The following is a 24,290-nucleotide window of genomic DNA, read 5'->3' on the forward strand; positions in this document are numbered from 1 at the left end:
TATAAAAAAGAAAGGGACGGAAAAAGACTTTCCATCGGTCATATTTTCGTCTAAATTTTGTCACTCGCCGTCCTCAAATAATTAGAACGGTAATCAAATGATGCAACCACCATTGGATTATACCTCTATATGTGGAAGAAATACTCTTCTTTTAACGAACTAAACAACTTTTAAGATAATTCCCTTCATATTTAGGAATGTCAGAGAATCAGTACAGAAAAAATACATTTCACGCATTAGTGGGTTATGTACTGTTATTTATTTCTCTCAATGCCCGCTACGAGCCACCAAGAAACATTTTTAAAAAATATTCAACAGCGCATTTATTATACAATATATATGGCCATCGTTGTTTTTTTGTTTTTCATTCACAAACTAAGATCAACTTCAGTGTTTTTTATTTAAGTAAAAATGACTAAAAGGAATCGCACAAATGCTGGGCTAAAAGAGACCGAAATTATGTTTTGTGTGGGACATATAGAGAACAAATTGACTTCCAAATGGGTTATGTTCTACAGATATCGTAGTATTCTATTGCACTGAATCCTTTAGTTTAAAGAAGTTCCCATAATTAAAATTTTACAAAAATATATCAATTCGACTACAGCAATCTCGAATATATAGAGAACACAGGTAAAGCGAATTCTTATTCATGTCCAAGCAAAGTTCTTGTTTATAAACCTTTCGAAAATTGCCATATATAACGAACACAGCAATAAATAATGAATTTACGGCAATAACGAAGTAATTTTAAGACCAAGGATTGCAACATTTTAACGTATTTATCATTACCATCTTCCATTAAAAATTTCTTTGAAGATACATGTGTAAAATGATTAAAATATTCAATTATTAAACAATATTAATTTTTTTAATTGAAGTGAAAAGGTTATATCGACATTTTTGTGTAAATGACGGTAATATTGATTATATAATTAACGATAGTTTGAAGAACTGTCAGCTTATTATTTTATGACAAATTTGCTATACGATTTCTTACGTCTTCGCTATAAATGTATAACGAATTACGGCTGCAAAGAATTTTTTTTCTATGGTCCCTTGAAATTCGCTACAAACAAGTTTGTATTTTCTATAACACACCCTTATATGACCAGATCTATTGAAAATAAAATAAATTCTGTATCCATTTGAGCTTTGAAGTTATTACATTAGTTTTCTTATCTATTTAAATCCCTTCTCTTTTCCACATGCATTACAAGTTCACAATTATTCTAAATGAACATATTTATTCAATAATACGACACCGTCTGTTTAAACCTATAGATAAATTGACTATACCATCTTAGCTAACCATGCAAAGGTCACCGATCTGCTCCTCTCGTCTACTAATGTATAGGTAGAAGAGAAGAGGAGCGGATCCTAGGGTAATAGAGAGAGACCATTATCAAGCGAAAATGTGACTATACTTGGAATATAAATTAACGGGAAAATCCCCATAGTTCCGCATATATGTTGGTTTGCAGAATTTAAAAGTTATAAGAAAGATAACTCTTGATAATTTCTGTAATAATTGCAAACAACATCATTAAAAATGTAAAAAAAAAATGTAAAAAAAAAAAACAAACCCCTGAGATTTGTTTTTATTCCTAAAAATAAATAGTGTCCACTATCATCCATCATAAAAAACCAGTACAAGGTTCAAAACATCCTTCCTCACACACATCCTACAGGGTATTCACGCCATCATCTCACATCCAAATCACTTTAACTATCAGTTTTAAGCATCCTTCCTCACACACATCCTAAAGGGTATTCATGCCATCATCTTACATCCAAATCACTATCACTATCAGTCTCCAAAACCTTGTCAAAGTCAATCTCATCTGAAAATATGTTAACCATGAAGTGATAAAGACGGGGTATGTTTATTCTTTGTCTCCAATCCTGGTTTCTTTTGAAGTGGCTTCCTACAATGACTGCGCTGGCATTTTTGTAGTCTGCAACATTATCAGAGTTCACACCAGATCCGACCAACACTGGAACGGAGACATTGCTAATCACATCTGTAACAAAAGAAATTCTAACAATGTTTTAAACTTTTTAGAGCTATGGGCTAGAAAGACTTCAGTGTCAAAAATCAGTACTGTATACAGGGATATATTCGCCTCCATTTTGCCTTCGCCCTCGTTGTTAGCGGGCCAAATTATAAGACTGTCAAATACTGATGTCTTGAATTATGTCTTGAAACACAACTCTGTCTGGGCAAATTCAAAACTGTGTGCAAATGTAGAAGGGCAAAAATTACATGGGACAAAAATAGCTCTGTATACATTATTTCTGGTTACTAAACATGGTGCTGTAAGATGCATTACCTTGGACATGCTCTGGGTTGGTCTGCTCCCCTGTCGCTGTCCCTGTTACAATAACTCCATCACTCCCAAAGAATTCAGCTGCCTTTGCCATCTCCACAAGACTGACATCTGATGTCACAGCATGAGCACTGAAGGCAATACAATGACACTCTTCATTACTAAGCATTTCATATGGTATTGTAATATATTGGTGCAAACATAATTAAATGTAGCTTTGCAGCTGTGGGTTCTTTCAGTTTTGTACAGTCAAGTAACTCTTCAACAATAAGTTATTACACTCTAGAACAAGTATAACTATATGTAGCTAAATCAGCTTTTTCTGATTTTCTGCACTGTGGATCGAGTAACTCTCCATCTTTAGGTTAATGTACAGCTGTTCAAGTAGCTATGGGGTTATAGATTCTTGCACTGTGGATGAAATAGCTATTAGCAATAGGTTTCTGCATAATAGAATGAGTAGCTCTGCAGCTATGAGTTCTCAACACAGACTTACCTATGTTTCTTCTTTATGTCTGTAAATATTTGTATGTTATTAGCACCAATATAATTTCTGTAACGAAGTAGCTGGCCAGCACAAGCATCCATCCATCCTTCATCTGCTACGTGGGAAAAAACAAACCCTTCTGCTCTTATATAGTCCAAGTCTGAAATTGGAGTTCAAATTTATAAGCACACAAGGTCATGTTTTGAAAATTTAAAGAGAATTTGGGGAAGTTCTATCTAAAATATTAGATATTGTTTTAGACAGAATATTTAATCATAAAGAGTATGGGGGAAAAGGCTGCCAAAATTAGGATAAGATGGTGCAAAATTAAAATATCAACAAATCTGAGATACTTTTTTAAAATCATTTTAAAATTAAAACAATGTAGTACATTTAACATGACATCAATTTGTAAACTTTATTTACATATAATACTGTTTTATGTTGATTTACTACACCTAGACTTATACTTTTTCAGACACTATATCACAAGATGGCAACTTAAATGTGTTGTTAAATTGTTTGTTGGGCCCCATAAGTAGTTTTAAGTTTGATGTAGGTTTATATTTTTATGAACAATTGTATGAGATCTTAAGAACTGTAATGCTCAGTATGTGATATGACTATGAAATCATTCTGATACAAAAGAAGCTCAATGTTTAACATAAGAATATCTGGGGAAAAATTAAAATCTTTTTTCTACTGCATTTGTGTCACATTTTGTATATGACATCATACAGCTGATCTCATTGTTTTTTCTCGTACAAGTGAGCGATGTGGCCCATGGGCCCCTTGTTTTTTTTTTTTTTCTTCATATATACTAAATTATTTGAAAGGATTGATTTAGCTTTCATGAACTATTTAAAAAAAGCAAGTGATTTTATTGTGATTTTTACCTGTCTATTACCTGCAGAATGAGCAACAGCCAATGCCTCCTTATTTGCTCCAGCCAAAATCTGAACACCAATTTTTCCTCTCTGTATTACAAATCCATATATCAAAGCACTTATAATAAAAAATAAGTTGAGCATAACTAAACTCCAAACGACAAAACATGGAAAGTAGCTGGTTTACCAGATAATCATTCACACATTTCTTGTGAGCCAGGTCTTTTTTGTTTTCAATTGTTTCAGCGGCCAGTTTGCCATCAATGAATAGTTTTCCATGGTACAGTGGATATCTGAAGAAAGAAATTAAGTTTGGTTGAATTTGGACAAGTTGTTTATAATCAGAAGTGAATAGTGCAAGCAAGACCCTGATGAGAGGAAATAATTTAGTCACTATCAAGATTGCTTTTTATGTGTAATTAAATTAAAGATGGCTAGTATACATGTTTTACCTAAACAACCCCCACCCCCAGGGGTGAGACAGATATTCTTCTTCATAACATAGATAGTATACTAACCCCTGTTTTCCCACGCATACCATTCAGCCCTTGCTCAGCATATTCAAGAACAACATCCCCACCCTCCAACACTGAACTCTTGTCCCATGATATATTAACTTTGATAGCTTCTTTCATTCTGTTTCTAAATAAGTATTCATCTCTTTCATTAAAATTTGACAGCAGAACAAAAGAATTTGATTTTTAAACATAATAAACTAACCCCTCTCTCCCTCCCCCAGCCTTTTTAAACAACAATATTCAGCCCTTACCCTGCAGACACCCACCCCCACTATTCTACCCTCCAAAATTGAACTCTTGCCCCATGGGGCAAAGGCCTTTCTGATATCTAAATTTAACAGAAAATTATTTACAGTGTCTGAAAACACTGCACCCCCCCCCCCTACTGGTACTTGCCTGTTTCGACCACTTATAACTACTCTAAGGAAGCAAAACAAGAAGAAAATGAAGTTTTTGAAAGATCACCAACAAGAGGATAAAAACAAGCAGAGAAACTAGTCATCCATGCACACTTACTCGTTCAGGCCATTGGATAGGGTATCTAGTGCGAACTTAGACGAAGATTTAGTTCTGTGACAGTACTTTTCCAGCTTTCCCAAGTAAGGTATATCATTTTGCCGTAGAAACTGCAAATCAGGAGAAAGTGCCGATATAAAAAGCTTTCATGAATTGATTAAAATTAACAGTGAATCTTATCTTATATATCAACTAAATATTCTTAAGTAAAATGTCTGTAAAATTTAAAATCTACCTCATCATCTAAATTTTCATTTGACATTGACTGTAGAGTAATATTTAATTTACTTACTTTGTTTTTCTTCTCAAATAATGCTTATTTAACTGTGTAATTTAGTAATCATTATAAAGGCATCTTGCTAATTTTGAAGATCTGTTTTTACAGTAATATTGTAAAGAATTTCACATTTTGCTTTATTACTTTCTCTTTTTCACCTGTTTTTATTTTAAAGTTGAAGCAATATGGGAACACCCCAAAATATTACTAGATCTTCAATATCAACTGAGGCACCAGAACAGTGAAACAAATCAAACTATAGCCAGTTTAAAAAGAGCTTGGACTTTGGGTAGTTGTGTCAAATGGCAATATAACATAGGCATGTGTATTCAATTGCTAGCCACTCAGCCACTGCTCTTTATTTCAACAAGATTTGTCTGGCTTTTGAGCTAAAGACTACGCGATTGGTTCCTATTTTGCTTGAAACCGCGTCATTTTTAACTTGTTTTGATGCAAAAAATAGATAGCTACGTCCTACTGATAGTCCACGGTCTTGTTAAAATGGTTCTATATAGGCCTGTGGATAAAGGAAGTTCCAATAACTTACCTTGTGCATTGCTCCTTGGATTTCATCCCGCACGTCCTACTCATCATAAAAAAGGAAAAACTTCAAAAAGAAATTCAACCAATTCATCACTTGAAACTCCTTTAAAGTTAAATCCTAAAATGTTACTAGACTGTACTATTTATAAAGTTCAATAAACTATGCATGGAAAAATTGACAAGGTGGGAGGTTTCTTAATTAATACAACAGGCCAATCGGTCATCTGAATACCATAGCCCATACACTAACTTGTTGAGGAGTCTCATGTATGCATTTAATTAAGTTTCATTTTAGAGTATAAAAATTATGATACATTGCATTGTAATGACGACCATCTCCCTGCCTGAAATCTTTCAAAGAGGACTATGAAACCTATAATTTTAGTTAAAAGCTTTAAAGATCATAATACAGTGCATGACCTGATATTGAAAAGGTACAAGACTACATGTATGTTAGAAAATAATTTTTCCATATTTGTTAACTTTCAAGATAGGTTTTATGTGTATATGTTTTCATAGATCAAATAAAACAAGGTGCTTAGTAATTACATATTTTATTTAAAACAACCTCCCATCCACAGGGGTAGACAGAACTCTCCCTGTGGGCATTTAAAAAAAAACAAGCTTCCAGAATTACAAACTCATTTGTATTTATCCATCAAAATAGATTTGCCTGACACAAAATACTTCTTGGCTACATCACTAACCTATTGAGGCTAACACACCAATTAATAGGAAACAACATATGTCTTAGTGCATATCACTGTACATGTAAACTTTGCCTTTTAAATATTATTACATTGTAATAACAATTCAAGTCAGGTTCACTCGTACTTTACCTAATAATAAAAATCCACAGAAATTTTTTTCTCATGCTAAAAGAAACCACATACCTTCATTTTCTTATGCTCATTACTTAGTAGCTTTTCTTTATCTAAATAATTGGCATATATTTCAAGTATTCCCTTAAGTCTTGCTTCTGATTCAGTTTTTCCATGTCCAGTTTCTTTGAAGTTTGGAAAAGATGCCTGAATTTGAAGAAACAAGATATCTGTGAGCCAACTGCTCACTAGTGATAACCCAATCTTAAATGAATATCACTTGTATAAAAATAAACAAAGAAAACACTTAACAGGAAGTTAAAATTGACTTGGTTCAAAAATGAATTCCACAATATGACATGTCTAAACAAAGAGTGTGTTAAAATTTCAAGCAGCTGCGATTAATAGCTGCTGAGAAATCTTGGACAAAAATTTGTTTGAAAATTTATGCAAAAAATAGTCATCATTTAATAGAAAGTTGATGTCTGATTAGTTTTTGAAATGAATCCCACCATATTATTATAGCATACCTACACAAAGAATGGGTTAAAATTCCAAGCATCTGCGAGGACAGAACCAGTAATAACTTTAATACAGGATCTGCTCCAAAACCTTTAACCAGGTCTTGATGCTGATGGTAGCATAAGTAACACAACCACCCCCCCCCCCCCCCCCCGGGCTTTGTCTCGGTGAGCTACCAAAATTACTGAAAAATAGAACACTCACAGTTTGTACTTCTTCTCCTCCAGTAAAATTCTTACTAATGGTTGCATTATCTGCACTTTCCTTCACATCCTTTGGCAGATTTTTCAAAAGGATTTGCAGGGAATTGGTCTTCAATGATTGAATTTAAGAAAGCATTAGCACAGGACATTATTATGTATTAGAGACTGTTTTAAAATACTGTTTGTCAATTTTCCCACTCCACTTAGTGAGAGTCATTGTTTATGTCAGCAGATGGCCAGACTCAGTTGTCTGGTTGCTACAAAGGTATCAGTCATGCCACCTCCACAAAAACGTGTGCTGTTGAAACAGTGTAGGTGAATAACAGATAGTACATAGCACATGCTGCAGAATATTTTCCTTATTTTGATATTTGAAATTATTCATATATCTGGAATGACTTTATTCAAATGTATATCAATCTCAGAGAGAGAGAGAGAGAGAGAGAGAGAGAGAGAGAGAGAGAGAGAGAGAGAGAGAGAGAGAGGCTTAGTAAAGTACCGGTAAGACTTTGAATTTTTTTTGAAATCTTATGTTCCATGCTCCATGCTGAACTTGTGATGTTGTTATACCAGTAGTTAAAACCAAGCTATGGTACTAATTTGAACACAAGTTTCAGTATCAACATCTTTCTGGGTTGACACCTGAACCTCTTGCATGTTTTAACCTCAAACCAAATCCTATAGTGAACTACGCAAAAGCTATTAAAATGCTGTAACTCCACAAAAGTTTTAATGAATTGTTTTAAACTGACCCTTGTCCAATCCCATCGTAGAAGGTGGACACTCATTACTTGAAAAAGAGGGAGAGGGAGGGAGAATTTATAGAGTGAAATTAAAATGTACAATTCGAACATTCAATTACCGGTAATACAGTATCTATGTGATTGAAAACTAAACAGTTCTCCTTCTGAAGTCATGTATTATAGAATAATGTAAATATAATAGGTTTTCTTTTAGCGAAACGTTTATTCTCAACCTGCAATCTCTAAATGTTGTGTGCATACATCAGCTTTCCTATGATGCTGGCAAAGCGACCCAGCGAGCTATAGGGTCGCTGTACTGTATGGGTGATTCAACGACAAGCCTTTCATCCAAGCAAATTGTTGGGTGTCTTAATTTAGCAAATGGCTAACAAAAACAAGACTGTCACCAAGTGGAAAACTTAGAGTATTTTGAAACGAGCTCTTTGTATTCATAATTATTGTTCTAAATGTGGTATGTATAATGCAACAAGACAGATGAGTAAGTACAGGAATAATGCATTACAATTTGGTTCTTGTAGCATTTTAGGGTTCAATGAGGTTAAATATATTTACCAGCATTTGTGTTTGACAAAAGGGTGATGAGTCATTGAAATATTTTCTAGCTATTACACCAACGGACGTCATATACGCTACAGTTTCTGGTCCCATATCCTTGGCCTGGACATACGGAAGATCATTCATGTTCTCTATCAGTATGGAATCCTATAAAACAATTCATATAGCATAGAATAATATAAATGGCATATAAAAGGAATATCTAAACTCTTGATTTCTCACTCCTCTCTCCAGCCATCTCTTTCTCTCTCTGTATTAATTAAATGAAGAAGCAAGCCAACGTAGTACATGTACCATATTCCTCACATTGCATAGGATAAAATAATGTTTACAATTGAGTAAGCACAATCTTATCTTTTTTAAAAATACATTTTAACAATAATCTGATCCTCAGCAAGGTTCGATAACTCTAATCTATTCGTGATCTTACAGTTATTCAACAAACTACTTCACTTAGTGGTTTCACATGTACTAGATGTACATACTGGGAAAGGGTTTGACCCTCAGATGCAATGGTTCAATCAGTTTTTTTATTCTAATTTGATTTCAGCTTGTATATTTATTCCATTGTATCCTATTGTGGGCAAAATTTAAATAACTTTGTAAAATGCATGGATACCATTGGTAGATTTCTTTTTATTTCATTTTTAAAGTTTGAAGGATAAATAACATTTTTATGATGAAAAAAAATACTCCGAGGCTGGGGATCTGAGAACCTTAACCTTAAAATATAATTCGCCCATGAATATAGCTAATAAACTGTCAAATCATTTAAATTCATGGACGGAACAGGTTTTTTTTTTAATTTCCATTTTTTTTACAGTTAGGACATAATTTAACTTAAATGAATAAGGCATCAAATAAATGTTTCAAGAAATTTTAATATATTAAAATCTCTTCACACAACTAGTACTGTTTAAAAATATATATAAAAAAGGGTTTATGACAACTCATCGAAAGACAACTCATCGAAAACATTCATCGATATAAAGTACTCCCCTTTCACCCCCCATTGAGATTCAACAATTTCACAGTATGCTAGCTTGCATTCTAACTATTCTATTTGCCAATGGGCATTTAAAAAAAAAAAAATTAAGCCATCCAGTATAATAGAAATGATATTACAATCATTGTGGAAGAATATTAAATTTGATTCGTATATTTTCATGTCTTTTTTAATACAGATAGCTTCTTTTTCAAAGAAGGGGGGTAGCAGATATAATTCAATCCATAGTCCAATCATTTAATTCTACATTTTTAAAACAAAATCTCATGTCAAATTAGCAGTAATTACTCCAATTATCTAAATAATGCATAATTGTCACATCTCAATTAAAACCTCAATGCTTCTTACATGTCTTGTGTATAACTCAGTTAATTAATTAATGAGGAATATTGTCAGCTACAGAACAATTAACACATCTGTCTAGTGTCTTTTGATGATAGATTTAATAGTGACTTTAAATCTGTCACTGTCAGTAAATCATGTGTATTATATATACCTCTGCTTAAAAAAGGTGTGAACTTCTAATAACAGCTACCTGGGGAAATATACTTTACAACTGAAGGTAAGTAGTTCACAGGCACCACTGGTTAACAAACCAAGCTGATGCATACCCCTCTCCCCCACCCCAACATAAAAATTTCTATTTTGTTCCCCTTCATTTGTTTATCTCTTTTAAACAAGAATATAAGTTATAATATATAAGAATTCATGTAATACAATGGTAAGTAAATTATTTGTTAACAAAAAAAGTTTGACATTTTGGACAAATTATTAAACTTCTTACAAAAATAAACTTGAATTTCAAAACTGAAGCATAGCGGCAGTCACTAGCATTTCATATCGAACTGTCTTCAATTTTTTTTTTCTAAATTAAATAAGTTTACACAGGGTAATGACATACACAGCTATTAGATAATTCAACTAATACCTGTGACCAATCTGTTAGGAAAACTTACCACCCCTGCACTTTTATACATAAGTGTTTGTGTCCTTACATCACCACAAATCCTGCCCATATTCAAAGTGTTCCCTGGAGATCCTATAGTAATAACTTGTATAATTAATAATATTGAAAGACAAAATATTCAAACAGTTTCTTTTTTAATCAATCATCTTATAATAGGCATGGCAAATAAGGTTTAATTAAAATAAATCCCCAATTTACCCCTTCACAATAACTGCGGTACTGCTCTTTTGCAGGGCAAAATGGCATGGTTGGTGAAATATGACGCAAATCAATTGTTTCATTTATGTCATTTAATTATCTACCTACTGAAATTTGGGCAAAGTATATCATTTTGCCCTGCAAGAGTGCAGTACCGCAGTTATCGTGAAGGGGTCAATGGAACTAAAATTATTACATGGAATACAGTTAAACATCATCAAAATAATTCCATATTTATATTAATATCTACAGATATAAAAATAATAACTACCTTCACATCTACAAATACTTCTTAAAAACATTTATTAAAACGTCATACTTTGTAATATAAGCATTATGTAGATATATGATATAATAATTGAAAAGTTTATAAATATGTATCAATTTATTGAAATTTCATGTACATAAGTCTCCCCTTCCTCTGCACTCCCAAAGCAAGTGTAATTTAAAGTGTTTCATCACAGAGAAGAAAAATGAAAAAAAAAAACTGTCCCTTTTAGGTAATATGCCCTTTATGTGTGATAATTAACTGTAGACAGTATTCACACTCAATTAGCTGCTGTCTCCTAGAGTTCTGATTTGACACACAAAATAGTTTAGCTCCAGGTGGTATTGTCTTCAGGAAAGACTTGCTTAGTGACTCTCCCTACAAAGTCAGATGAGTCTTAACAGTCACAAAGGCATGTGATGTTATATATGCTCTGGAAATTTTGTGACTTTGGATATTTTATATGTTGTTATAAAACTTTTAATATGACGTGTGGGCAAGTGTGCAACAGGTAGGTAAATTACATGTTCATATAAGTTATATATTATAAATAACGCTTTTTTTTCAATGTATATCATGCATTTTATATATATAATTATCAATGTTAAACTAACCAGAGCCATAAACTGATAAATAAATGTTATTTGTGTCTCTGATCTGATATTGAGCAACGAAATACACTGTAAGTGTAAATAAGTAAACATTCTTCAACTGTTCTTACTTTAAATAATTAGCTACAAACCTGGTAATGCATGAACATGAACCATCCCAATTACCAAAGGACGAATCTTATTAAAGTAAAGCATACTTATTTTTTAAGTTTTAAAACCACGTTTTGTAAGTTAACCTTCTACTTTCTCTTTGAATTGCTTCTCATTGGACAGCAAGAAACTATAGGTCAAATGCATTCAATGTGCGCATGCCGATGAACTGTATAATACACGTGTATTGCTAAAAATACTTTTCTTGTTTGTTTACGTTTCTCGTCAAAGTGAGAAATGCATCAAAATGCATCTTTTTGCCCTAAAAAATTTAACACAGTGTAGTCAACAATAAACTTAAGTTACACCGCATGTGATTTTATGCTTACTGCACACACATTCATAAAGAAATCAAATTTAAATTAACAAAATCGCTTGTTGTTTGTGGAACACAATAAAAAATTACCAGTCTCAGAACAATTAGACTAAAGACATAAACGCTGTTTGCACCATAGCTTCATACTTATCTTATTACTTTTCAGTTTTTAAAGAACACATCAAAAGGTTGAAATAATATTTTTTCATAATTTTTAATGATTTTATTGCACTTCAAAGTTATCTTTGGCGCGCATTACATTACGTTGTCGGAAGTTAAATAAAATACTTGGAAATAAAATAAAGCATTCTTTAGTTATCATTGTTTTGTTTAACGATTAAAATTCAGTTTTTAATGTATAAAAATTAGTAATAGACAATTTTTGAAGTCCCTAGTAATTATTATTTTTCCCACCCGAAAATCGTTGGCGGGATAGAGTGTCGGTAGGGGGCACCTTATTACGCTACGGTCTGCCGAGGAGAGTGGATGCACTAAATTATTGACGCGACAGTTTTTGACTTAGGACATTTTTAACAATGAATTAAGTCGAAGGAAACATGTAAGGATGCTATTCTTTGTAGTTTGAAATAACTGATGGAATTATTTTTATCTAAACAGGAATATGTTAACGTGTTTGACTTAAGTGATCGCACCATGTTGAAAATTCTGTCAGTGTGTGTCGTTCGAGACTTTGTTAAATCGAACATTTTAATTTAAATGTCACCGTTTGTTGGCTAAAATTTAATTAACCCGTGAAAACTTCTGTGAAATGTCATTTATTTAGCAGGATGTATTGAGTCAAAGTATATGGGAAGTGACTTTTTGGTTTGGCCTTAAAATTGTAGCGGTTTACGGGAAATGCAAAAATTGCAACATCGGGATAAAAATTTTAATTATGCCTTCCATAATCAGTAAAATATGGATGTATTTTATTTCAGATTTGATCAATCTGCCTCTCGGTCGACAACTATGTCGAGAAAAAGGTAAGTTTATCAGCATACCCCCGCGAATTTACCGCGCGCCATTTTGTTTGTTATGTGATCAATGAAGCGGTAGATAAATGGCTTGCTCGCCGATCACAGTTCTAAAATATGTTTATTCTTACAACTACAGTGCACGATTGCAGTCTAAAATAAAAGAGGAAGAAGACTTCGAAAATTGCAAGAAAATAAAAAGGAAAAGAAAGGCAGATGAAGTAAGAGAACTTATTGCAAACTTTTTTGAGCGCCCTCGCGGCCATGAACGCCTCATTTCTTTGTTCATTCATTTCGATGTTTGAATGAAAATGAAGTTGTTCAATTACCAATTTTATGTTGTAGGCATTCGAAGAAGATGCAAATATGAGTAGACGAAGCAAGCAATTTAGAATAGAGGTATGCATTAAATTTTGCAATTTTATTATAATATTTATCATGTTTATTTAGGAAAACTGGCGCCATGACCTAATTATTTGTTTCACAAAAACATCGTTATAAAAATGATTTTATCATGATTTATCTTTGAAACATTCAAAAAATATATGATACTTTGATTGTTAACAAAAGTTTGTAAAAAAAAAAAAATTACAGCTTTGCTCCACCAAGCTAAGGGATTAAATGTCTTTCTAGAATCTGAAATGACATAATTCACTATTCAAGCACCCAAGCTGAGATAGAAGCCAGTTGAAAAGAGTTTATTTGTGTTTTTATTTGCTCAGTCTGATTTTCCCCCACAGTAAAACCAATTTTATGAATTGAGTTAATTAGTGAAATTCTTGAAAAACTGAATGACATTTTGTGAGAATTGCAATTTTGACAGTTATTTGTCTCACATTTATTCCCTTTTCTATGAGCTGAATTCAGTTCATGGCATTGCATATAGTTATACCAAATTCCATAAAAGCTTTAAAAGGAGTAGTTAAAAAAAGAAATGATACGAATTTAAACGAAAAAAAAAAAAATAACCATTTTTTTTCTGAAGTTAGATTTTGTCTTTTACTTGCTTTTTGAATTGCCTTATTTTGTTTTAAATTTTTAGAATCAATGGATACCAATATCAGAAAACTCCTCTATAAACACATGTACGCTTGTGCCAAGTGAACCATTGTCTCCTGACTCAGACATCAAAACTTCTACAGACATTGTTCTTAGTTCCCAGTTTAGATTTAGAAATATTTGCACAACTGTGTGCAGATTATCTCCATTGCCTACGTTTAGTTGGGCGGATTCCCAAGAAGTATGGACTCAAATGATTCGAAAAGAATCTCAGTACCATCGGGATCAAAGAGTTTTTGATAGACATCCAACTCTACAACCTCGTATGCGATCAATTTTGTTAGATTGGATTATAGAGGTAATTTTATATTTTTAAAAATATGGGTGGAAAATAATATATTTTGTATACAATTATCTTAACTTTGATACAATATAGATTGATGAAAAATGTTCTAATCCTGATGCCTTATTCACTCCAGGTTTGTGAAGTGTACAGATTACACAGGGAGACCTTCTACCTCAGTGTTGATTTTATTGACCGTTTTTTGTGCACCACAGACAATGTGATGAAACACCAACTTCAGCTTGTAGGAATTACAGCACTCTTCATTGCAGCCAAATTGGAGGTACTGTTGTTGAACTTAATCAATATTGAAGTTATATCTTGATGTTAAAAATATTGAAATAAGTTATTTTTTCTCATTCAATTTTTGTTTAATTATTTGTTTATACTTTGTCTAAATCTGCTTTTAGGAAATCTACCCACCAAAATTAGCAGAGTTTGCATATGTCACAGATGGTGCTTGTTCAGAGACAGAAATATTAGAACAAGAACTAGTTATTTTAAAGGTATTTTCTTTGTTTAAGTAACAAATTTTTTATATGGGTTTAATATTTTTTAAAAACTAGTTAAAAGTTCTATGTTTTACTTTCAATGATTTAATATTTTCTCTTTCTTTTTAAATTGTTTTCGTTATCAATTATCTGTCTTTCGTTGAAGGCTTTGAAGTGGGACCTGGCCCCTTTGACGATAACAGCCTGGTTGAATGTATACCTACAAGTGGCAAATATTGATAATATCGTGGAAGCAGAACATGGCTTTGTGTTTCCTCAGTACTCATCCCACGCCTTTGTGCAAATTGCAAGGGTAAGTATATAAGTTTCTGTACAATTTAATGCCTTCGTGATTTCTAAAACTTGACTATATATAATGTATTTCTATGTGGGTTTTTTCCATCTTGTTTACCTAATTTGACATGTCTACTATAACAGTTGACAGACCTGTGTATACTGGACATTGGCTGTATGGAACATACCTATAGTCAGCTGGCAGCTGCAGCCCTCTACCACCTTACCTCAAAAGAAATGGTGCTTTCTGTGACAGGTAAATGAGAATCTCCTTTTAACAGACCTTATCAATCTGCTAATAGTAGTCTTGATAAAGATAATTCAGATGAATAACACAAGTGAAAAATAATTTAGATTTTCACCATCAAAATTTTTTTTTTAAATAAATATCTGATCTTTAAAGAAATGTATCTAACACATGATGGTTGTTCTTCACTTGCTTTCACATTGGAAACAGTATTGAACTGAAGGTATGAGTGAGGGTTCTCTTTCCAGTGTACCTTGATGTTGTGTGTTGCTATGCCTGTGTGCATGTGTCTACTTTTGTTGAAAAGGGGGGTGTAAATTGGCTTAAGTTGTGAACCATTTAACTAACACCTTTTCTTGTGTTCTCAGGATTTGAGTGGGAGGATCTCGAGCCATGTGTGGAGTGGATGGCACCCTTTGCCCGAACGCACATAGATGAGGGCTCAGTGGAGGTCAAATTCTTCCAGAGCATTCCTGCGGAAGACTCTCACAACGTTCAGATTCATGCAGTGGATTTGAATATGTTGGTAAGTGTAAGACCATAGGCTTGATTTAATCATTGGAGAGAAAGTAAAATGTGCACTTTCAATTAATTTGAACCCTTTGACAATAGGTTATGTTAAACCATGCTTTATTGATAAAAAGAAAAAGACTTATAAGAATATTAGTATTGCTGGCAACACTAGGGGAAAAAAACTAAATTGTGCCTAATTTCTGTTTTAAAGGAGAGAGCTCAAGAATTACAGGAAGAAATCCACACTCTGTTGAGGGCCAGAAGTCCTGACCCCCAAGCTCAAATCATCACCCAACTTACTCCTCCCCACAGTGGCAACAAGAAATCAAACACTTCCAAAGTGTCCAATACCTCATTCAGTTCTAGTGAGTTGGACTCCTTTGAAAAGGAAAACGAAGAGTTCAAATAAAATTGCTATAATGATTAGAAGACAGATTGATGGGGAAGTTCTCAAGGTGTGCATCAAGACAGAAGTGTTACCTCAAGATTTCAACTTTTGAATCTTTCCCTTTCTCTACCTGATGACAAATAACTCCTCAGGAAAATTAGAAGGAATTGAAAAATAGAAGTATATTTTGTATACAATTTAAAGAAGTGTGAGGACATGTCTTGTACAATTTAGTGCTCCATGTTGATTGACATATTTAACCCGTGTGGTCGAGTTTGTGTTTGACTTGTAGGGTATTTATTGTTGATACTTATTGTGTGACTGAGTGCAATGTGTACTAATACCAGTGTATATAATCTTTTAGTGTGCTTTAGGGCAGGGTATCCTCTAAGGATGGTCAGAGGTATATATTACAAGCAATGCACATTCATCGTTTATTTCCGTAGGCTGATCGCAGCTTTTGCCTTGTAAAAAGGCATGGGAGTGTTCATCAAATTCAAATGAATTTAACTTTAACAATGAAATTTTAACAAATCAAATATTTGTTGTATTTTCAAATTGTTCAACTCACCCATGTAGGAAAGGGTAATGATTTTTTTTGCAATATATGGGACCAAGTTTTAATATAACCTCCAACATTCAACCAAACTGTGTTCATTTGATTCAGTTTACATTTGTTGAAAGTTTTAAGATATGCAATTCATGTACTGAATCAATTTTTATTTTAAAGACTTGATATTTTTATTTTCTGTAGTCGGGTAGAGACGCTGCCACAAATCCACTTGTGTTCACAATTTCACCAAATGTGTTCATTTTTTAATTTTGTCAGATGTATGAATGTATGTGTGACTGAGCAAGAATGTAGAAAGTGAAGGAAATTGTCAGAGATTTTATGGTGAAAAGTACAAGATAAATGTGCAATGTTTAATCTTTATTTTACAAGTCAGAATATGTGATTTTTCTCCATACATGTAAATACCATGTACTACTTTTTGAGTGGAGAGCATTTCTGTCAAATCAGTTTCCAATTTTTTTTTTTCACTCAAAATATAATCTGAACCTTTTTCCCCAATATCTAGCAAAGTCCAACATTTCAAATCATGGGTTTTGATGGCCATGCTCTCTACTCAAACTAGAAGTCTATAAAAAAAATTTGCTCTTTATTGGCATCTCAGTAAAGAGGCCTTGAACAAGAGAACTCAAGATTTATGACAGTATTTACTCTGTATACACTGCAATATTAATTATAGTCAGCAGAGAAAGCTCTAACTGTAACATAGTATATTGTTTATCTTTCCTGTTGATTGTTTTTTTTTTTCTTTACACTTTGATGTTATACCTTTTGTGCATTTTAAATATGGAGTTGAACGATACTGATGAACAATTCTATGAATTGATTTTTTTTTCTCTCTATGCAAATAAAATACTTTCAAAGGCATCATCCACTTTATTGAAAAATCTCATTTACTTTGATAAATTGATTTTTTATCAATCATGAATTTTCATACAGTAATCATTATGCTCACAGTCTGCATATAATGCAAATACAAACGGTTTTATGGGTCTCTGCTTTTATATATGCTTAAATTTAAAAGAAGGAAATTGTCATGTCTCATCCATGAAATGGAAAAAAAGAAACTTTCAAATGAATAAGAATTAAATGTGGTGAATGGCTGTATAAGAATGTTGTGTCCAATGAAGATTTTCTGTGAATTTATTTAATAATTTATCTGCTGTAATTTATGATTTATCTGACACAGATTTAAAGGTATATAATTTAAATTTAATCATATTAATTTATTTTCTTTTATTTATCTTTCTTTCTTAAAAAGTAGTATTCATATGTTTATTGTATTATCTTGTACAGCAACAGTATAGTATATTGAATATATAGAATTATATGAAATACACAACATGTAATATCAAGCAAAAAACAAATTGAAAAGCATTGTGTATTAATACTGTAGTTTTTTTTTTAAATGTAGAGTGACTAGTATGATATTAGTGTGCATTACAGAATGTGTACAGCTGAACTTTTTTATGCAAAACACTGAAAGCAAGTTGAACCATTTAACATCAGTTCCTCTCATACTCATGTTTATGTTGTTCTCATCCTCAAAACATCACAGTTTGTTATAGTTAAGTTTTAAATATTTGACAGAGCAAGTTTTAGTCAAATGTATTTAACAAAAAAGCAATAAATGTTGTTGTAATTACACTTGGTCTTTGTGTTCTGTGTCTACAAGAATGGTGATATTCTGCATGGTTGGAGTGGGCATTGTTAGAGAAGACGTGAGAAAAAATTGATCGTCTCATAATATTATCTGCCAGTAAATAATTTGATTTTTTAAATCTCTCCTTTAATTTGTGAAACATTTATGGAGAGTGAATATTCTTTTACATGTCACTGGGAAAAAAATGGATCACTCCTTAAAAATTGGTATTTACTTTACCTCTCAAAATATAAATACTTTTTTGAAACTAGATTGTTTGAGAACTTCGTAATTGAACATTCAGGTAAAGGTCAATCTTTCCCTTATTTACGATGAAAAATATTTGAGAAATTACATGTAGCTTCCTAAACAAATATTTTTTATCAAAGGCAATATCGTATCAGATATACCCTACACCACCAGATTCAAGGAGAAGCATGTTTAATGAGGTGTCAGCATGATGTAAAATGTAACATTTTTTGTTATCTTGTTTTTGGGGGGATTACATGAACCCACGCGGCATTTTAGATGTCTGTCCTTTGTGGAGATAAGACAACAATATACATGATTAATCCTACCCTTGAGATAAAAGGATAGATAGCATCATTGTCTTTTTTTGCAAAGAACAGGTCTAACTTAGTCTTTAGCGATGTAGTTTCTAGAGGGCAGTGTTAATTAGCAGAATAACCGGATTTGCCACTCTTAGTTGCAGTGTTTTCTTGGGGGGATGCTTGTTACCTCTGACATTTTAGGAAGTCATAATTCATATTTGACGCGTAATTTTTTTTTCCTGCAATTGACAAAACATTGAGAAATCAAATACATGGATGTTCAAACCAGGAAAGTGTACTTTTAGGTTATAATCTTTTATGACAGCCGTCATAAATATGTAACACTTTTCAAAGTCTTGTGGCTGATACATGGCATACTACAGGGTTGCCCTATAAACCCTTTGTTGTTCACGTTGTACATTTTCACATTTCACAATAAGACAAAATAGAATTAAAGAAGAAAGACAGATTCGTCCATATTTATTCAATCTTCAGATATTCATTTCTTACAGCTGTCGCCCTATTCTAATGGTTACATAAATACTTGTGAAATTGGATTACATGCGGAGTGTACGCGTGTGTGTCTTCCTGTCAGTAATCACATAGGGTATCTGTGACATTGCTCACTCTTATTCCCATGTGTTGTTCTTGTCACAAAACCGATTAACACACCAGTCATAACTAATGAAGTAATGCTTAGGACTGCCAAGTGAGCTGTATGTATTTATAATACATATTGCCATTTCCTGACCAATTGCATTAGTGACTGACATGCATTTAATTAATAAAGAAGGAATATCTGGTTACGATTCAGTTGATTTCAATAGACTAATTTTGCTTACGCTCGCAACATATTTCGTATTTTGAGAGGGATAAAGGAAGAGCGAATAAGATACATTGTACATTTAAAATGTAAAAAAAAAAAAATAATTAATCTGCTTAAAGTCTAACCTGCACTGATTATGATTAGCTACTTATGTTTTTGTGAATAATTACATATATGTAACAGTTGCATGTCCTGGTAGCAACAAACACGGGTGTTACTTGTCATATAAATAAATATTATTTCAAAAATCATTAAAACTAATCTTCTTCCATAAAATCGTCATTAATCTTCATGTATTTTTGATAGCCTGAATCACTTCAAGGCGATATCAAAGTACGCGCGACTGCTGACCAATCGTACCACGTTTTGATCGTGATTGATTGAGCAACTAAAGGAATTACATGCAGCGATAATTCCATTAGATGTTGTAATTTTAGTGCTATCAATAATCGACAGGGGCATTATCTGTAATGAATGACCCCCGACAGTGGGTCTATAAAGGTGTTTGTCTACCAGGGGCCATTTTACACCTAAACTTTTAAGCCACCCTACGAACGTGTACACTTCACAGCGTTTTCATTGAAGAATGTGGAGTTATCGTAACAATTTATTTACGCCTCCTTCTTGCTCAAGACTATATACATCATTCAAAAACATGGTTGATATCGGAATTCTATTTAACAGACGTTGTAGAGAAAATTGCTTTGACTTCTTATGTATGATATAATATATACATGTACGAAATGTGTATCTAGGATATTCTAAACATATTTTGAACAATAGTTAGGTAGATGAGGTATGAACAGATTCTCACGACACGCGGGTCAATAGGTTTCACAAAGATTTGTGCATTTTGCAAACGATGCAGTTTTGTTTTGAATATCAAGTAACAAGTTGAATTTTAAATCGTAAATAAAGAAATTCAGTATGTCACAACGCAGATAGTATTCCAAGAAAAAACAAACAAAACCGGTTCGCAAAATGCATAATATAAATACCTTGCAAAATAAGAGGTATTTTAAGAATGTGGAAATTTGAAACAAGTCTGTGTGATTTTGTTATTGTACTACTTTTTGTGTTTTTAAATAGATTTTTAAAAAAGCTAAATATATAAATGTTTCGTCTGCGTTACTAAGATCGAAAAACTATTCCAATTCACTATATTAAAGACATGGTGCGAGGGTTGTTACAATGTATGACCGACAGAAATATAGGAAACCACTACAGCACAGACAAGCACTTTTTTTCAAGATTATCTTGATATTCTTGAAAGATATTGTCCAAAACAAACTATACACTATGAAACGAGTACGGCTGTATTAGTGGCTATGAGTTTCGCTATGTCGTAAACCAACATTCGGAAAATAATACATGTACGTATGGTTTTTTAACGCTTCGTCAAAATTTGAAAGTCAGATATTAAGTTACAGGCACGATACAGAGATTGAATCTCAAAGCTCGGGTCTTTTTATTGTTTACGTTATGTGTTGTTTTGATATACGTTTCAATCAAATGTTGTTTTCTTTTGCTGATAATGTTATACACGAACAAATTGAATCAGTTTATTTTGTTTACCTCGAGTCATTTTGCTAAAAAATATTACATGTACTTTTTTACATTATTTAAAAACAAATATAAGACTCGAGCCTTGCTTACATAACAATGAATTCTTATATACCTTTGCATCTCGCTTGTAACTTAACTTCAAACATTCAAACTGTGCCTGGTTAAACATTCAAAATGCACAAGTAAACCATTTTATACATTAAAATCAAATAAAATAAAATATTGATCTCAGATCGTGGTCAACAAGTCAACATTAAAATTAAATTTTAAAGTAGATAAGTTTTATAGATATATCAAGCGATCTTAATAGTTCGTGTTCTTATACAGTTCTCGATAATCTTTGTGCTTTAAGACGACATCTTTAAAAGACCCAGAGATCTTACAGCTGTATCTAGGGATGTTGAAGTGTGCATGGATTGTTATACCCGTTCCTTTACTTCCTCAATTGGTACACGTATTCCATTTCCCGTGATAGAGAAAGACAATAGATTCACCTCCTTCCCAAAAGTGCCTCATCCTGCTAGTCTTAGAAAGCCCCCTGTCGGACTTAGTACATGTAGTATACCACTTGAACATTGAACATCAACCACTTGGACAATGAATAACCAAACAATATCAAAAGGTCTTTAGACGGTTCTCCTTGGTATCCTAAGTGGAAGATTGTTTTTGCTGCTGCGTAATATATATACTAGTATAACGGCATATACCTAAACATTATCCTGCTAAAACCATATATTAATTGTCTTTTTTGCTGCTGCGTAATATATATACTAGTATAACGGCATATACCCAAACATAATCCTGCTAAAACCATATATTAATTGTCTTTATTGGTCCTATATATATAGGCAAATTCCCGCAATTATTTAGCAATCAAGAATTTGTTTTTACTTTGTTTGAAAAGTCTCAGATAATGCAGTTTAATAGCATTTTGTATTCATGTAAGTAATTATGTTGCATGCACGTATACATGCATGTAATTTGTCTTTATATAATACGGTAATATTTAGTTGTACAATCAAATATACTAATAAATATAAGCAGTGATGTTAATGTTGATTTTTTTTTTTCATGGAGCAGTCGCAATGGATATTCTCGTTACTCCGACAATATCTGGTTCATATGTGTACATCCAGAAACATGCAGTCGAAATACTTTATAGCTATACAACTTTATACATATATGTATAGTATTTGATTTTTGGCTCACCTCAGAGACCGAAGGTCACATGATCGCCTTGGTAACGGGTTCTACTCCCGCAAATAATGTGAGATTTTGTTCTTTTTTTGTGTTTGAATTTTCAAACTTTCAAAATTATAAATTTTGCATTAAACATGCAGCTGAGTACATGCAGCCGAATACTCTTCTTCTGGGGTAACATGTAAAAAGAGGAGGGGGATCCATTGAAGAAATACAAAAATAGTGTCATTTCCCAGTATATGGCATTGGTCTGAGTCTGGAAACGTGATAATCTTCTTATCATTGGTTTGAGACGATGAGTTATACCTATAATAATATTGGTAATCTAAAGATTCTAAAGTAACAACAGTAACAAAAGGTTTCTACGCGGAGACGGATCGGAGCCACAAGCTGCGGTGGTCCGGAAGTCATCTGCAAGTCCCTAAACGCAGTTAGTGCGGCGCGTAGTTTGGTCTCGTGGGGACAAAGCCCCAATAGCTCAGCTCGTACAGAGAAGATGGGGCTTCACATTAATCCAACTATTTTAACAATCTTACGCCCTCCACCTTTAAGACAACATAAATACTTAAGTCTTGAAGTCATTATAAATAAAAAAGCATTTTATACACGAATTCTAACTTTTCTAACTAGAGTGGGATATTCCACGTTTTGATACAAATACATACATGTATATAAGCTTGAATCGATATATATATATATATATATATATATAAGAAACTTGTATCTTATTGTATAAAGATACTCAGTGCATTATCTCTCACTAATTTTTATATGTACCATTATCTCTCAAATATAAAAATTATGAGATTTGGTAACAGATATGATTGATGTCGTTAAGAGGTAAAGATACGACGTTTAACTCATATTTTTTCAGTGAAAGAACTTTATTACACACTATTACAACTAACCCCATCTCCTCTTGTTGGGGTTGGTTGGGAAAACCTTAAAATGGGTTGGGTTCCAGTCCCCAAGCACAAAATGATCACAATGATAATAGTATAATAGATGCATAATGAATAATGTTAATTGATAGATATTCGATTATATGTAAACTATCTTAGTGCTTCTTTTATACTTTTTCCTCTCAAATCTGCTGGGGTAAGCTGGGTTGAGTAGGGTCTCCAATAAAAACAAAGATACAAAATGTATTAATTGTTCTGCTTGTTTGAATTAAGTGGTTCTTTAAAGCACATATACATGTTTTTAAAAAAGTTTTTATTGTGCATTGATATGCTCACAAATACACACAACAAATAAAGTACAAGGGGTTGGAATTGAAGGAGACATAGAAATACGATTAAAATAATAAATCGACTGTACAGGATGAAAGTTCACGCTCATTGTCATAGCACCGGACTGCGGGGTGGACTCCGGGAGGGGCCTTTCCATGGTTTATAGATGATGTATGCCATGAATAGATAGCTCACGAAGAGCAAGAGAGACACTCCAACAGTCAGTCCTATAAAATGAAGAACGAAATGAATAAACATTATACATTATACATTACATGTCCAAAACTTTATATATAAATGAGAGAGAGAGAGAGAGAGAGAGAGAGAGAGAGAGAGAGAGAGAGAGATTGAGATTTCGGTCACCTATCTTCTGTTCCTTAAGAATAGTAATGATATCCGACCCGGAGTTTGTCATCCTTATATCGAGACACGCCCCCTCTTTTATATCTAAAAATAAATATGACACAAACAATCTCCACAATCCTCCGGATTCTCAAGTAATTAAACAAAATCT

At 32.8% G+C, this 24,290-nt stretch overlaps 2 protein-coding genes and 1 long non-coding RNA gene across 4 annotated transcripts; 1 reads left to right on the forward strand and 2 right to left on the reverse strand.

Annotated features, from left to right (window-relative positions):
* Positions 1-1,585: 1,585 nt before the first annotated feature.
* LOC105332300 (uncharacterized) lies at positions 1,586-11,752 on the reverse strand. Its single transcript, XM_011434850.4, has 12 exons — positions 11,605-11,752; positions 10,386-10,468; positions 8,421-8,570; positions 7,106-7,213; positions 6,452-6,586; positions 5,563-5,598; positions 4,739-4,848; positions 3,892-3,997; positions 3,725-3,794; positions 2,827-2,977; positions 2,334-2,461; positions 1,586-2,024 (listed from the first exon to the last, which is right to left on the reverse strand). Exons 1-12 carry the CDS (start codon positions 11,666-11,668, stop codon positions 1,783-1,785), a joined length of 1,383 nt encoding a protein of 460 aa, XP_011433152.3. The 5' UTR covers positions 11,669-11,752; the 3' UTR covers positions 1,586-1,782.
* On the forward strand, positions 11,285-18,406 carry LOC105332299 (G1/S-specific cyclin-E). Of its 2 annotated transcripts, none has more exons than XM_011434848.4 (11): positions 11,285-11,373; positions 12,878-12,922; positions 13,053-13,134; positions 13,259-13,312; positions 13,956-14,270; positions 14,392-14,538; positions 14,666-14,761; positions 14,913-15,059; positions 15,185-15,296; positions 15,656-15,813; positions 16,012-18,406. In XM_011434848.4, the coding sequence occupies exons 1-11, from the start codon at positions 11,291-11,293 to the stop codon at positions 16,207-16,209; spliced, it is 1,437 nt and encodes a 478-aa protein (XP_011433150.2). In that variant the 5' UTR covers positions 11,285-11,290; the 3' UTR covers positions 16,210-18,406. The 2 variants fall into 2 exon arrangements, with proteins under 2 accessions (XP_011433150.2, XP_011433151.1); XM_011434849.4 differs by lacking the exon at positions 11,285-11,373 and adding an exon at positions 12,360-12,498.
* Positions 18,407-23,742: 5,336 nt separating this feature from the next.
* On the reverse strand, positions 23,743-24,278 carry LOC105332302 (uncharacterized). Its single transcript, XR_900755.4, has 2 exons — positions 24,140-24,278; positions 23,743-24,003 (listed from the first exon to the last, which is right to left on the reverse strand). It is a non-coding gene; the product is annotated as an uncharacterized lncRNA (long non-coding RNA).
* Between the last annotated feature and the right edge of the window lie 12 nt (positions 24,279-24,290).

Source organism: Magallana gigas, chromosome 3, assembly GCF_963853765.1.
Source record: "Magallana gigas chromosome 3, xbMagGiga1.1, whole genome shotgun sequence".
NCBI classification, from domain to species: Eukaryota; Metazoa; Mollusca; class Bivalvia; order Ostreida; family Ostreidae; genus Magallana; species Magallana gigas.